Raw genomic sequence first — 15055 nt, 5'->3', positions numbered from 1 at the left:
AATGTATCACCATATTCTAGGTTTTAGTTCTAATACAAATATTCACACATAGCTGTCTTGCCTTGCAGTACTCCAACCTGATGGGCAAAGTGTGATCCTCCAGATGTTGAATTATATCTGTCAACCCTAGTCAGCTTAGCCAATTGTGAGGAATGCTGTGAACTGGAGTCCAAGAACATCTGGCAGGCAACAGTTGCTTACTCCAACCATTCTAAGGCTAGCTCCATGATTTAGATCAGTTTTTAGATGCCAAAGGAAGCTAATTGGTTGATATTCTGTTTGCCTTCATCTAGGCAACTGCTAAAAAAGATTAATGGTCTGACCAGTTCTTGTATTATAATATTCTTGTTTATTTTCTAGGTACCCCACACAGCCCTGTCGTTTTGGGAAACTCTTGTTGCTTTTGCCAGCTTTGCGCTCCATTAGCCCCTCAACAATAGAAGAAGTCTTTTTCAAAAAAACCATTGGGAATGTGCCAATTACAAGACTGCTTTCAGATATGTACAAATCCAGTGACATATAGACAGACCTGAAGAGGAGGACAAAAATCAGGTTGAAAATTTCTGAAGAACTTTTTATCAGTGAAGAACAAGCCTGAACTCACCGACTCGACAAGAAGCTGAAGCCTCGAAACATTTAACCTATTGACAAAATAAAACCCAATAGATACAATTCTGCAGCTTTGAACAAATCAATCTGAGACCCTGGTTAAAGTACTGAGTTCCAAAACTGCTGTGGTCTAAACTTGGCAGCTGCTTCTCTTGTAGCAATTTGGTTGAACCAATTGAGTTGTCATTCATAGTTAACAAAAGGCTGTACTAGTCTGTCTAGCTGGCAGATTTGACAAAATAAAGAAGGTATTTTAGGGTGGTTTTTTGTCATACTTTGGAAAAATGGATAACCAAACATCATTCTGTTGTCATGTGTCATGAGGTGGCCTTCAAAATATATTTTTCCTTTCAAAATACTTTGTTGGTGAATCCTTTTTATAAGGGGGCAACACTGAATACCATTATTAAAACATGTACTTCAGTTCTAACATATAATAAAAGTGGCCTTGGATTTTTAAGAAGAGGAGTATTACTTTTGGATTCAATAGGCCATACCATACGGTTCAAAAATAAATACATAAAGCAACAAACTTCCCATGTAAGTCTTGACAATGCTTCAGTTCAGTTTAGCATCTCAGACAGAAGAGCTTTAAAAAAGTTTTTTAATCACTTGTTAAGTGAAGACTAAACAGCAAAACCAAATAAAAGAAAACGGAGGATGGAGTAAACTGATTGCTGTCCCACTGGCATAGTGCTGAAACCAAAGGCAATGGGGTCCAAACTCTTTGTCAATGAGATGTATAAGAAGGTACCTAACTACAATAAGCAGCTTGAAGTCTTACAAAAGATGGAAAGGCTGATTAATCAGTACAAACCTAATCATTTTTATGGCTCTAGTGGCTTTTAGAAAATTCCAGGTTCTGATAAAAGACTTTATCTCTCGTATCCCTTCCCACTTGCCCACCTAGTCCCACAAAAAAAGTATTATGAGCTGCTTAATTTGACGAGACTTATCAAAAATGTAGGAGAAAATAAAAGATAACTGCTGTACTTTTCAAGTTTTTATTTGTTTTAGGAACTAGCACTGAGGAAAGAGAATCAGCACTTGAAGTATCATAGAATGAGTAAAACTTCTCTTGTACAAAAGTGGATTAACTGATCTGTGAAGTTAAGGTTGTACTCATTGTATTTACAAAAATAAAAATATATTAAATATATATGATAGTATGGTCTTTCATTAAATGTTGTTTTCCACTGATGCTTGCCATTGCCTGCTGATATAATTCCTCTGAACAAAAACATTAATAAAACAGCCAGTTGCTGCTGTTCATTTTCTCTGTGAGCATGGTAAGATCTGTATGCATTTTTGTCTTCAAAATAGGATCCAGTACTGTACTACAATAATTTCCAATACATTTCATGCCAAGTAAAGTTGTCTTATTTATGGGTTAAAAGAGACTTCTTTCCCTTCAAACTGGCAGACAATGAGCTGACTGCATAATGAAAACATTTGACTCTAAAGTAAGCTTGTTGAAGTTCTGCCAGATTCCAATGGAGTGAGAATTGTATGCCGTCCTACTTAACTTGCTCATGTTTTCAATATAATCAGTTCCATCTTCTTCCACTTGTAGATACAAAGACCTTCTAGATTCTGCATGGAGAGACTGAGCATGAAGTTCCACCCCGGCTCCATCTCTGCTTCCCATGTGTCAGTAGCGTTTCAGGAAGCCTAGGGCAAGATGTATCCAACTATGCTCCTATAATCTGAAAGGACAAAACAAGTTCATCCTCTGGCACCTACACATTCAAAAACACACAGGACTGTAGCATATCAGAAGAGATATTTAGCACTTGAAAATGAAGGGAGGCAAATCCTTTCAGAAATATTAACCTGAATGAGAGGAAGTGCACCAGGATTGCAGTATCAGCAGGGAAACATTTGTCAGGAGGTAATTCAAACTGACTGTTCCCATTCTCCCACAGCAATAAAGACACATAACTGCATTTTTATTTTTTTATTTCAAAACAACTTAGACAAATGATCTTAGTATACAAATCTGATTTTTTTTACACAATATAAAGATAGTTCCCTCATTGCTTTTCAGTACAAAGGTTTGTTTGTTTTTTCAGCCTGAAGGATACAACTACAGAAGTGCTCATATTCACAAGGGGTATTGAAAACAATGCACCATGTTAGTCACCAAATTGCAGATTGAATACTAGTTATTTTACAGAGACATTCTAGTGTTTTAATCAAATAAAAGTGAACGTGCAACACCAGAACAGTGCAAGTTCAAGTAAGGCCAAGTCAGTAATCACCACAAGGTCATTGCAAAGGAAAACAAAGAGTTTCAAAATATTTAGAGTCTTAAAAGCCATTTAATCAGAAGTCTGAGAGCAGATTTACCTAGAGTTCTTTAATGCCATAAAATGAATGCAAAGATCAAGCAGTGCCTTTAGTATACCGAAGGCTTCTTGTGCCAGTTTGTCTGCAGCATGCTAAAACCTTAAACTACAAATCTTAGACCAAGTAAATTAATCACTAACATTTATGCCAGTTAAAGTGTTGTGCAGCATTCAAGCGTGTCTTATTTTGGAAGGTGTGTAGCTTTTGTCTATTACTTCATCTTGCAAGAACATATGAAGACAGCGTTCATTCTGTGCCAGAGGGTGGCCAGCAACTCTAGAAAATGAAAATTGAACAAGATATTTTTCAATTTTAAGTATCTTCAGCAACATAAATTCCTAGGAAAATGACCATGTTGTCATCAACTTGCTTCTAGGAATGCCAAAATCATAACACATGGCTACCCATCAACTAAATTTTTCACTTTCCCTTCTTCTCTATATACAGGCATAGGGGATCTCCAAATTGTATCTGGTGGTGCTACAAGTGTAACAAGTTCACTGACCCTTTGCTTTCAAGAATAGCAGATATGCAACTATTGCTAAGTCAACACCCATCTTTATCAAAGAAGGTACAAACTACTCTAAGCAGGTACAGAATTCTGTCACATACTCCTTTATCATCATCATATGCTTTGTTCAGTATGGGTTTTCTGAAGTAGTTTCCCTCATCAATAGAGAACAGAACACAAAACACACCAGCCATTTAGAACTTTTTAGCATATCCTTCCATGGAAATAGCTCGCCCATGCAAATGGCTCGCCCCTTGATCAGGAGAGGGCAAAGTACTGTCTGCAGATCACTTGTAGCACCCAGACCCCTTTGGGATGGTAGTGATTTGTCACTAAAGTCTGGAAGCAATTCACAAAGTCTCAGCTACAACAAGGAGGACAAAAGTGGGATTTACTTCTGGAGAATGGCAGGGACTTCTGAACCTGGGAAGTAGAAGCTGTGGTGCAGCCACTTCTGGGCAGAGATGGTGTGGCTGCTTTGCTTTCCACCCACTCATTACCAGGGCTGCTATACTGGCAATGAGTTAGTCCTACTGCACTCTGCACATGCAGACAGAGAACCTCTGCCCAGCGGTGGCAGCATCTCTGCTAAAACATCTGCAAAGGTTAGCAGATTGTCTTGCTCCATGTTGAAAGCTGTCTTCCAAGTCTTTCATGCCAAGGCAGACCACATTTGCCAGGCTCTGTAATTCATATTCCTTTAACTAGAGGAAATCTGCAACATTTTAAGCCTACACTCAACACTACTGAGCTTCATTTACAAACTTATTTCAGATAACATCAGGATAGTATTCCAGCAGAATGAGAGGTCTGGCAGGAGAGAGTACTACAGCAGTGTGAGGCCTCCTCTCTCTTTTATATTGGGTATATTCTAAGCATTGGCCCTAAGATCCAGCCTAACTGCATTGATCCTGGACAACTGCAACAAAATCATCTTAGTGCCATTAAGGTGACCACCATGTCCAAAACAGCTCTCTTCATATGAATGAGATGGGTGTTTCAGAAAATTATTCCAATCTGGCATCATTGATCATATATCAATGGAGTCAAAATGGGAGGCAGTCAACAAGAGTCATCTCATATATAAATCCAGAGAGAACTGGGTAGTGGCAGAACTGTCTGCTTTTAGCAACACAGCACCACTTTGATTCATACCTTGGTTTGGATTTGTTTTTTAAGTTCCAGCAGGCAGGGAAAGAAAGTACTCAGTAAATGCAGAGCCCAATGCCTGCTTAATTTTCATCATTTGGTTTTCTTTCTGGATTCAAAAGCTGGAGGCAGAGTGCATTTGAACTACTAGATGTTTTAGCCTACAAGTCTCATTGATCCGAGCCAGCATTGTAAAGGATTATGAAAGCTATAGTCCAGAAAATCTGGAAGATCAAAGGCTCTCCAACCTTTACACTACAGGGAATTGTTAAAAAGGTGGAATGATCTGCCTGTTCCTTTTCTCTGCCAACCTGAATTTGAGCATATGACCTGACCACTTTGGTCAACATATGCCAATAGCCAGTTTGATAATTTAGTGGCAGTCATCTCAGCCAAGCTGCTTTTCTGATTGTAAAGATACGCACGACTTTCCTGCAACCCACTTAGCCTTCAGAATTACATATGCAAGTACATTCCACAGTCTGAAAAGCACATGCTTGTAGCTAGAGATGATAGCCAAATTGTTCTGATGAAATGTACATCCCTCCCCCTTCCAGCCTTATTTGCACGATTCTATCTTTACATGCTATAATTTCAGCAATTTGCATAAATTAAGAAACAAAACCCAGGTCACTACAAATACTTCAGTCACTGCAGCAAGTGTTAGGCATCTGTACACTGTTCAGCTTGGATATTAACAGTGTTCAAGCAGCTCAACCCGAAAAGTGATTCAGAAGTATTCTGAGCTCAGCTGTGCACAATGTCTACTGACCACAAAAAGACTACTGAATGATACATGCTGGCATGTAACATATAATCAGGTATCTGTTAGCACTAATACTAGGACCTTTGTCAGACCCATAATCATACATTCTGTTATTTGGGTTTCTGCACAATACAAGAAAACAAAAGTCTCCCACTTACTTGTTTATGAATTGTTCAAGCCCTTGCTTCCTTTCCTCAATGAAGGAATCATCAAATATCCCGTCATCTCCTCTAAAAGGCAACTGGCGGAGAAAAGCCTTTCCAGGCAAGGGTGGTACAACAACCTAAGGGATAGTTAACATTTCAGGTCCTAGTTCCATATTGCAGAAAGCAGAGGGCATGGTTGTCAAGACACACACACACACACACACACAATGAATAAATGAATGTACTTAACTATGCCTGGGCGGCACCTCAGGGAAATGCATTTTTTTGCTTCTACAGTTCTCAGAATCTTTTACCAGCATGGCTACTTTTCTTGGGACTGTATCTCTTCCTTCAGAAGATGACACTCCAGATACACTGTCAATTTCATATGGACCCCTCCTTTCACTATCTGAAGCTTAAACACAGCTGTGTGGATGCAGAACAATTTGTACTGCATGTGCTCCAACTATAATAAATTTCAGCACCAAATTGGCAATCCTTTTCACCACAAAGCCATTTAGCATTTTGCATCTCAGAAAATATTCCTGACTTACCTTACTCTCTCTTTCTAGTTCACTTCGAAGCCATTCAAAATCACTGTATCTCCTTCTGACACAAGATTCCTTCAATTTGAAGATGGGAAGGTTTGTCTGAAAAAAAGATCACCACTTGTCAGATCACCTGACTAAAAAATACAGTTGTGATATTAATGGGCTTGGTTATGTTGTGGCTATACTGTTCCTTCAGGATATTGCACTCCAGATGCACTTCATTCATTACATGGGAGGGACTGCAAGGGGTAATTTTTAATCCAGTTATGAGGATCTACAGCGCGCCCGTGCCATACGCGGGCGCGCCATACACGGCTTGAGCATATGCGCTCAAGCCGCGGGGCGCGAGCAGGGTGGAAGGGGCAGCGCGTCCCATTCAATTGAATTGGCGCGTGCGCCTGTTGTGCTCTGCGCGCCGCTGCGCCGTCATGGCTGCCGTGCACAAGCCCCATTGGAAACAATGGGGCTCGAGCATAGGTGGAATTCGCCTTACGCAGCGGGATCTGGAACGGATCCCCGCATAAGGCAAGGACGCACTGTACAATGGACTTTATTGCCCTACCTCTAATGGCTGTGCACTAGAGGCAGAACAATTGTCTCTCTGCAGGATGATGAAAATTGTATATTCAAACACAGACAGACAATTCTGTCACCAGTGTTTTGCATCTCACTCCATAGTATAATAAGAGGACTATATGTTTTGCATTCATGGCTTAGTGGCAACAGGCCACATGGATCTAACAAAGACAACATTGTTCCAATGCAAAGGTGAAATTTCCTCAACACCATGAAACAGGAGTTCTAATGAGCTCCATTTTGTGTTGACTGGACTCACTACACATCTTTCTCTTCACTGTCTCTCTGCTGTTGTTCCTGCAATTGCATGGTCACTTAGAAAGTTTCCTGGAAAGCCAGAACACCTGAGGTTTTTTTGTTTTTGTTTTTTGGGGGGGGGGGGAGGCAGCACATAAGAGCCATCAACTGCCCAGTAATTTCCTCATTCCAGAGGTCAACTTGAGCTTCAACAAGACTGCTAGTCATGAAAACAAGCCATTTGTCAGAGCAGTTACAAATCCAACCAGACTCATCAGTTTGAAAGCACATAAAAGGTTTCCCACCACTAGGACTAGAAACCTTAGCAAATTCACACCCTGTTAAGTAGTTAATAACAGATTCTCAAATTCTCACAGATCACCATCCTTTGGTATGAGTGGAGTCGTATAACAGTATGATATATATACCCATGGTTGTCATGGAGGCCAAAAACTTGCAAGCTCCTCAGGGATACTAAAATCTTCCAGAACAGTCTTGTAAAACCCAAAGCCCTACCTGAGACCCACTAACACTGGTAGCAAAAACTGCCGGGCAGTAAAACATGTAGCTATATTGAATTGTATGGCAAGACACAGCTAGGCCACACCATACCAAACAGGAGGGTGGACAGTTATCAGAAATACTAATTTCTGTCTCAGTGATCCACCATCAGGCACACAAAGTCAAATGTTAGATGACTGCCAGCAAAGTACCTTGACAGAGATGTGATCACTTCACTTTTGCCTTCTCAACCAGCATTATCTTTATTACTGATACACAAGGAAAGTACATTTGTACATTTTAACTTTACTCTCCTCCTCTGGATTTCCCTCAGAGACCACAGTGGCCAAACTGGGGCTTCACAGCATTTATAAGCCCTGGAGGGCTGTTGCCAAGATGTTACTGACTAAAAGAAGCATAAATGCTGATAGTTTTAACAACAACAACAACATTTATTTTTTTACCTGCCTCTTCAAGGCAGGGATGTTGTTGTTGTATTCCTCCAAGTCATTTTTTATTTATGGTGACTCTAAAGTGAACCTATCCTAGGGTTTTCTTGGCAGGTTTCTTCAGAGAGGGTTTGCCATTGTCATCCTCTGAGGCTGAGAGAGTGTGATTTGCCCAAGGTCACCCAGTGTTTGTTTTTTTTAAACCAAGTGGGGAATCAAGCGGGGAATCAAACCCTGATTGCCAGAGTCGTAGTCCAACGCTCAAACCACTACACCACACTGGTACTTGAGGTGGGGTACAACATAGATTAAAACACATAAAATCATTAATACACATAAACATAGGACACTTTAAAATCATCCAACATAAAATTAAAAATATACCTTTTTAAAAATTAGTTTAAAATTGGCTGGGTAGGCCTGCTAGAAGAGATACGGTAGGTCTTTAATGCTGTTATGAATTCAGACAACATGTTTAGCTGCTGAATCTCTCCTGGCAGGTTATTCCACAGTCTAGGGGCAGCTAATGAAAATATCCTCTGGGTAACAGCTGCCATTCTTGACCTGGCCAGTTGACGTAAATGTCCCTCAGAGGGCCAGTGTTCAGGCAGGATTATACCAGAGAAGGCAATCCCATAGGTAACCTGGACTCAAATCAAATAGGGCTTCAAAGGTAATAACCAACACTGCACAGAAATGAACTGGTAGCCAGTGGAGTGATTTTAATACTAATATGATATGCTCACTCTTAGATGTAACCGTGATCAATATGTCTGATGTGTTTTGAACTAACTGAAGTTTCCACACTTGGTACAAAGGCTGCCCAATGTAGCACACATTGTAGAAGTCCCACCATCTTTAGGTCTTTCAATTCTAGGAGGGGGCACAGCTGGCTTATCAGCCAAAGCTGATAATAAGCATTTCATCTATCTGGGCTGACAGAAACACTACTAAGCTGTGAACACAATCTTTCGCAGGGGGAGTGTAAACCTATCCAAAACTGGTTGACAGACCCCACTACAGAACACGTAATAGCACCTCTGTTGATTGGATTCAGTTTCAGTTTGCTTATCTTCATCCAGCCTATTACTTTTTCCAGGCATTCATTCAGAGGAGATACACTATCAGTGAGGCTGTTTTTGAAGGTATGGAGAAGTACATTTGGGTGTCATCAGCACACTGGTAGCATCCTGCCCCATGTTTTTAGGTGCATCACAGCGTTCAAATACCTCATCTTCCTATCTCCATGGCTCATGCATTGTTATCCACACAAAATGATAGTAGCCAGACCTTCAAACATACCCAGGCCTTTACAGCTTTTATTTTATGGCCAGTGGAGTGTATGCACTCGATCCTTGATTGCAAAACCTACCAGCTTTTCTTCCAACTTGTAATGGCATCTGAGTTTGGGAAAGTTAATTTTCTGGGCAACAGCTCCCATAATCTCCAGCCAGCATGTGTATACTCATAAACTGCAGCCAATTCCAGCTCCCAACACTATGTGCATGACACATATGTTGATTGCATTTTTGCATAACTTAAAGCAACCTTTGATTTAAGAAGCAACCCAAGGATTCACCCATGTGCTACTGTTGACAAGATAAAACAGTGATATGCATCTATTTCTGGAGCATGCCTCTGTGTGTGTGTGCTCGTGCGCACACACCTTAAAGCTGCCTGTCTACTTATGGCAACTCCCTGAATTTCAAAGGGTCTTCTAAGGCTAGGAGCTTATTACAATCCATTGCAAGATCTGTTTCCCATTCCCCTCTTTATGGGAAGGCTTATAATGGAAAGGCTTGAGTTTAGTGGTAAATCTCATGGTATTTTAATAACATACAGCAATACCTGTACGTATAGAGTGTGAAACCCAACTCAGGGAGAATTAAGAAGGCACTTGTATTTTTCCCAGAGAAGCACAACACAGCTCATTGTATTAATGTCTTAAAAGAAACATACACCTATAAGAACTCCCTTTATGCTAGAAGTCATGCTTAAAAGATGTAGGCTTTTGTGAAAGTATTTTTATCCTAGCTAGGGAACACCACTATACAGTCCCCCTCTGCGCTCAGACTAAATATTCCCAGGAAAAAAGCCAGTGGATTATTGCTCTCTGATTTCACCTTTTGGCTTTTCAGCAAAGTTCAGCCTTTCAAATTAAGTCAGTGTAAGTGTCTAAAGCCTGTACGGTTTTCGTGTTTTCTGCAGAGGAGATTTTACCTTTAACATTCCATTCTCTCAAGTTACCTAATCCTTCTTGTTAACTGCTCTTTTATTCAGTAAATTAAGATCAAGTCCTGAAAGAAGTGTCTCAGAAATTCTTATTTTTCATTACGGAAGCCTATAAAAGTTAATCTCTAAGCAACATACAAGGTTTAAAAGTACAGTGTTGGGTAAAGTAAGCTTAGCTGGTACTTGTACCCCTCCATCTCCCCCCTTTGAACATTTGACACAATCATGCTTCTACTCTAACACATTTGGAGCTTCCAGTATTTCAGAGCAGCTTCCTGTTCAGACCTAAGATACTTCAGGACAACTGCTTGAAGACACTTGCAAAGATCTGAGATTCTCAAGGCTGACTAGCATTTCAGTTGCATACCTTGAGAGACTATTTCCAACATTTTAAACTAACCTCTCTGTTGTTGTGTGCCTCCAAGTCATTTTTGATTTGTGGTCACTCTCTAATAGGATTTTCTTGGCAAGTTTCTTCAGAGGGGGTTTACCATTGCCATCATCTGAGGCTAAGAGTATGTAACTTGTCCAAAGTCATCCAGCGGGTTTTTATGCTCAAGTGTGAGTTGCAAATTCATTCTAGCTGTTACATTCATTTTTTACAATTACAGTCACCCCTCCATTCTCGTGGAGGGGTGTCCTCCATTAACTTGCAGGCACGCACCCCATTCAAACCTATGGGGCTTGAATACTGGCGCGTCTCAATTTTCACGTGTGTGTGTGTCTGGAATGGATCCCCTGTGAAAACAGAGGGCCAACTGTACTTTCAATCCCAGTGGCATCATCAGACTGAAAGTACTGGGAAATCTAGAACTGAGCATCTGAGAAAGCTGATACTCAAGTCTTTGACAAAACAAGACAGCTAAATGACATTAGTGAGACATTTTAACTGGGAAACGAACAACTGATTTTGGCCAGGTAACTGGGTAGATCAACTGCTAAAGCTACCCCTGTGGCATGCAACCAGCTACTTTCAAGGGCAGAAAAGGTACAGTACAGCTTCTTCCATCTGTCCATTTTCTGCATATCAGAAAGACCCATATGCTGGGACATAAGCACAGAGAAGCTTGGTCCAGGTAACTGAATTCTGTCTATGCTGAAAGGGACTTTCGTTCCTCCACAACTTGCACAGACTTCAAGTGTGCTGGACAGAGCAATCTGACTCTCCACTAATCTTCGCAGTTACATATGGCAGTGGTTCTTAAATGGTGGGGTGGACCCCCCATGGGGAGGCATAAGAATTGCTGGGGGGGGGCCTCTTCCCAAATCCCTCCTCTGCCACTCAAACTTATAAGCTGTTAAAATGCATTGAGTTAAAATAATGAATTTACTTAAATAAAATCTAATTTGAATGATGTTACAGTCACCCCGCCCCTTAGGCGGGGGATCGCTTCCAGATCCCCCCATGTAAGGGGAACTGAGTGTATGCTTAAATCTCATTAAGGACAATGGGATACGCTCCCACAGCATGCTATGGGCATGTGCCTCATTGTTTCTATCAGAGGTTGCCTTCCATGTGAGCTCAAGCCCGCAGAAGAGGCGGGCCAACTGTATTTCCTTATAAACTGTTAAAATATGAATATACATGATTGTGCAAATGAAAATACGCACACTAAATAAACAAAATATTTTTATTCATGTACTACATTAAATGGGGTATGTGTGCAACATCTGCATGTAGATGTAAAGGGGGGTCCCAAGGAAAAAAAATTGAGTACCACTGACATGTGGCTATTAGGTAACTTATTAATACAAGACTGGGATAAATATAGATTTTATTATGACTAAATGAACTTCTTTCACTTCTGTTGCACACACAATTATGACTTTCATGTCCAATATTTTGGTTGTGGTGGTGGTAATGGTGAATTATGTAGAGTGGGCCCTTGGGGTTTGGTTCCAAGGCTCTTTGTGGATACGAAAATCCGTGGGTGCTCAAGTCCCATTAAATACAATGGCACAGCATAATGGTGTTCCTTATAGAAAATGGCAAAATCAAGATTTGCTTTTTGGAATGTATATATTTTTTCAATATTTTCAAACCATGGATGGTTGAACTTGTGGATAAAAAATCTGTGTATATGGAGGGCCGATTATACAATTCACACTGAAGACAGAAAATGCATTTTTCAGCCTTTGACATGTCATTATCTGTTCCTCTTTTCTTATGACTCTTGCCTCTTTAGACCATAAGCCTCTGGAGAGGGTTCATTCTTAAGTCAGTCATTAGAGCACCTGTGAAAGCATTTTCTAAGTATTAACATCCAAACCTCATGCTTTTGTCAAGAGACCTAATCCACCACTAAGCCAGCAACACAAGAATCCTGCATTTAATGCTATGAATGCAGAAATACAGTGAAAGAATTGCCAGAGTCAGAGGAATTGTATAGCCAAGAGTTCTATATAGTACTTGGGTTGCTATTCCAAAGAAAAGGAATTGGATATGCCACCTTTTATTATGCAGACTTCTCATATTACCCCATTTCTACCAATTGAGATATTTTAAACAGGAAAGACTTCACATTTTGATGACCAATTTCTATTTATAATACACCTGCACGCAAAAGATTCCCTGAAATAAGTCTCTCTAGACAAAGCCATTCTGTTACTATAGCAGCAGTTCCAAAGTCACCTCTTTAAGTGGATTTGGTAACTTTAATACAACTCAATCAAGTAAGAGGAACTAAGCACACCCAAAATACTTTACAGTTATGTTATTGGGCAAAATGAATGGAATAAAGAAACAAGCACATCTGGATACACATGACAGATACCTTCACCTACATATTGTGGAGTTATAGTGCTCTTCTACTGCCTCCTGCTGGCAAATTTCCACTGCCTAACAATATCTGGGCACATTATGAACACACTGGCAATCCCCTCTGGAGATAATAATTGTAAAAGATCCAAAGTTTTCAGTACAGCCTCAATTTTAAATATGAGAGTGAGCCAAAAACATCTGTTTAACTGCATATGAGCCACTACCTTTTCCCTAAGAAGTAAATTTCCATACAATAAGGAGAGCCCATGTTATGACTGCATGAGTTATGGTATGTATGTTGGGAACATACTACCACCTCAATTACCTAACATGGTTCAGTGACAAGAATGTACTCTACATACAGCAGCCTTCCCTAACATGGGATCTCGATGTGGGATTATAGAAGCTGTAGTCTAACACATCTGGAGCGCACTAATTTGGGGAAAGCTGACAATGTAATATAAACAGAAATGCAAACAAGGACAACCACAAAGCAGATCTCCATTTCAGTATGCTCTGAAAGGTAAGAGAAGACAAAGTAAAATTCTAAGTAAGCAATTAAAGTTTTTGCATTCCACTTTCAACAAGCATGCATTCCTCATTTCTTTCCGACTGCTGCTTGTTTTGCATTACTTTCCCTTAAGTCACAAGAGGCATTCAAGTGGAGTAATGAAATATATAGCAACTAGCAGCTGCTTTATCGGTTTTGTAGTTTTGGGAGAAGAAGAATCACAAGGAGAACCAACACTAAAAAGTGACATCTATTTTATAAAGGCTGGAGTGCTGAACTAGGTTATGCAACACATTTTTGAACTATGAAAGAAACATTGGAAAAATCTAGCCCTCATACATACATTTACCTGTATATACAAGTTGCCATTCTGAATTATTAGAAGTGAAGAGGCATTCAAGCCTAGTATAAGGTAGTTTCACTGATCAACAATACTATCAGATACTGATAAGGTAGGTTCTCAATTTTGGTGAATGTGTGTTCCAATATCAATAAATATGGGAAAGAGGAATATTTGTTGGAGAACTGATAGGAGGGAAGACTGGTGTATAACTTCAACAGCCTCAGTAAACTAGCTTTTTCAGAGCTGGAGGAAATTAAAAGCTACAGGAGCTAATGGAAAAAACTGCAATGAGAAGCAGATTTACTATCAATATTTATTTCAACCTTACTCAAAGGACCTCAGAGACCACCTCCCTCCTGAGAAATTGCCCTCTACATCTTCATATCCTTGAGGCAAAAAAGAATTGGGATCTACAGCAGCTGCTGCTGTTATTATGTGACTTCTGAACTCCAATTTGTGGTGACCTGATCATCATGTTTTCTTGTAAAAGTGATTCAGGACTACAATAAATCAGCAGTTTTATATTAACAACTGGGAGAAGAACAAATCAAACTATGTATGGTGCGAAACAGACGGGCATAAAAAGCCTGCTTCCCGGTGTCTTTGGGGCAAGGCGTACAGACGATGCACACCTCCAAGGCACCTGGAAACTGGCTTCAAGTTGAGCAGTCACTCATATGTGAGCTGTCTATAGGGTTGACTCTTTGTTGTTGTGTGCCTTTAAGATATTTCCAACTTATGGCAACCCTAAGCCCCTATCATGGGGTTTACATGCCACATGCCACTAGAGTGCTTTAAAGCCAGCTTCCCACTGCGGCAGGGTGGAAAAACTGGCTTTTTGCCAGCACAAAAATGAACAGCTGTTTGCCGCTCCTTTTTCAGCTGGCAAAAAGGTGGATTGGGGCTGTGGTGCACGGTTGCTGTAGCCCCAACCTGGCTTTGTCAGAGGTAGACTGAAATCACCCCTTTGGGACAGATTCTTTCACCCCATATCACACTTAAGATGACAAAAATACTGACCTGTGTAAGTGAATCTGGCTCTCCACAATGGTAAATTTCAAGAGAAAACAAATTCTATGAATTGTGCAACAGAACAATCTACTACTGACCACCAAGCACAATCCATTCTCTTATCTGCCATAAGAATTCATTCCTGGATCTCAAGCAAATTTTTAGTATATCAAAAGCACATATGGGAGTAGATTCTCCTTTAGACAGGCTTTATGAAGTGTGAGGTTACAACCAGAACCTTGAAGTCAGTCAATCAGTCCAGAAATAAATTGTTAGCTACTGAATTTCTTGTAAGAACTGAGAAGCCAAATAGGTGGCTGCTCTATTCTCTAGCTTCTGAACTGCTTTTATTG

At 40.2% G+C, this 15055-nt stretch overlaps 2 protein-coding genes across 3 annotated transcripts in view; one reads left to right on the top strand and one right to left on the bottom strand.

Moving 5' to 3' along the window:
• The window catches only part of NR2E1 (nuclear receptor subfamily 2 group E member 1), a 46224-nt gene extending 45701 nt beyond the window's left edge, over positions 1–523 (top strand). The window contains exon 9 of the mRNA XM_042444239.1: positions 361–523. Within this exon, the coding sequence (XP_042300173.1) occupies positions 361–523 (163 nt within the window). The remainder of the gene's footprint in view (positions 1–360) is intronic.
• Positions 524–2551: 2028 nt separating this feature from the next.
• The window catches only part of SNX3 (sorting nexin 3), a 34406-nt gene continuing 21902 nt past the window's right edge, over positions 2552–15055 (bottom strand). For both annotated transcript variants that reach the window (XM_042444254.1, XM_042444248.1), the window contains exons 2-4: positions 6085–6180; positions 5543–5667; positions 2552–3234 (exon numbers count right to left, since the gene is read on the bottom strand). In XM_042444254.1, the coding sequence (XP_042300188.1) occupies positions 3129–3234; positions 5543–5667; positions 6085–6180 (327 nt within the window). In that variant the 3' untranslated portion in view covers positions 2552–3128. The remainder of the gene's footprint in view (positions 3235–5542; positions 5668–6084; positions 6181–15055) is intronic.

This window comes from Sceloporus undulatus, chromosome 1 (assembly GCF_019175285.1).
Source record: "Sceloporus undulatus isolate JIND9_A2432 ecotype Alabama chromosome 1, SceUnd_v1.1, whole genome shotgun sequence".
Taxonomy (NCBI): Eukaryota; Metazoa; Chordata; class Lepidosauria; order Squamata; family Phrynosomatidae; genus Sceloporus; species Sceloporus undulatus.
Note: the sequence above shows the minus strand (reverse complement) of the source record. Positions and strands in the feature narration are given on the sequence as shown.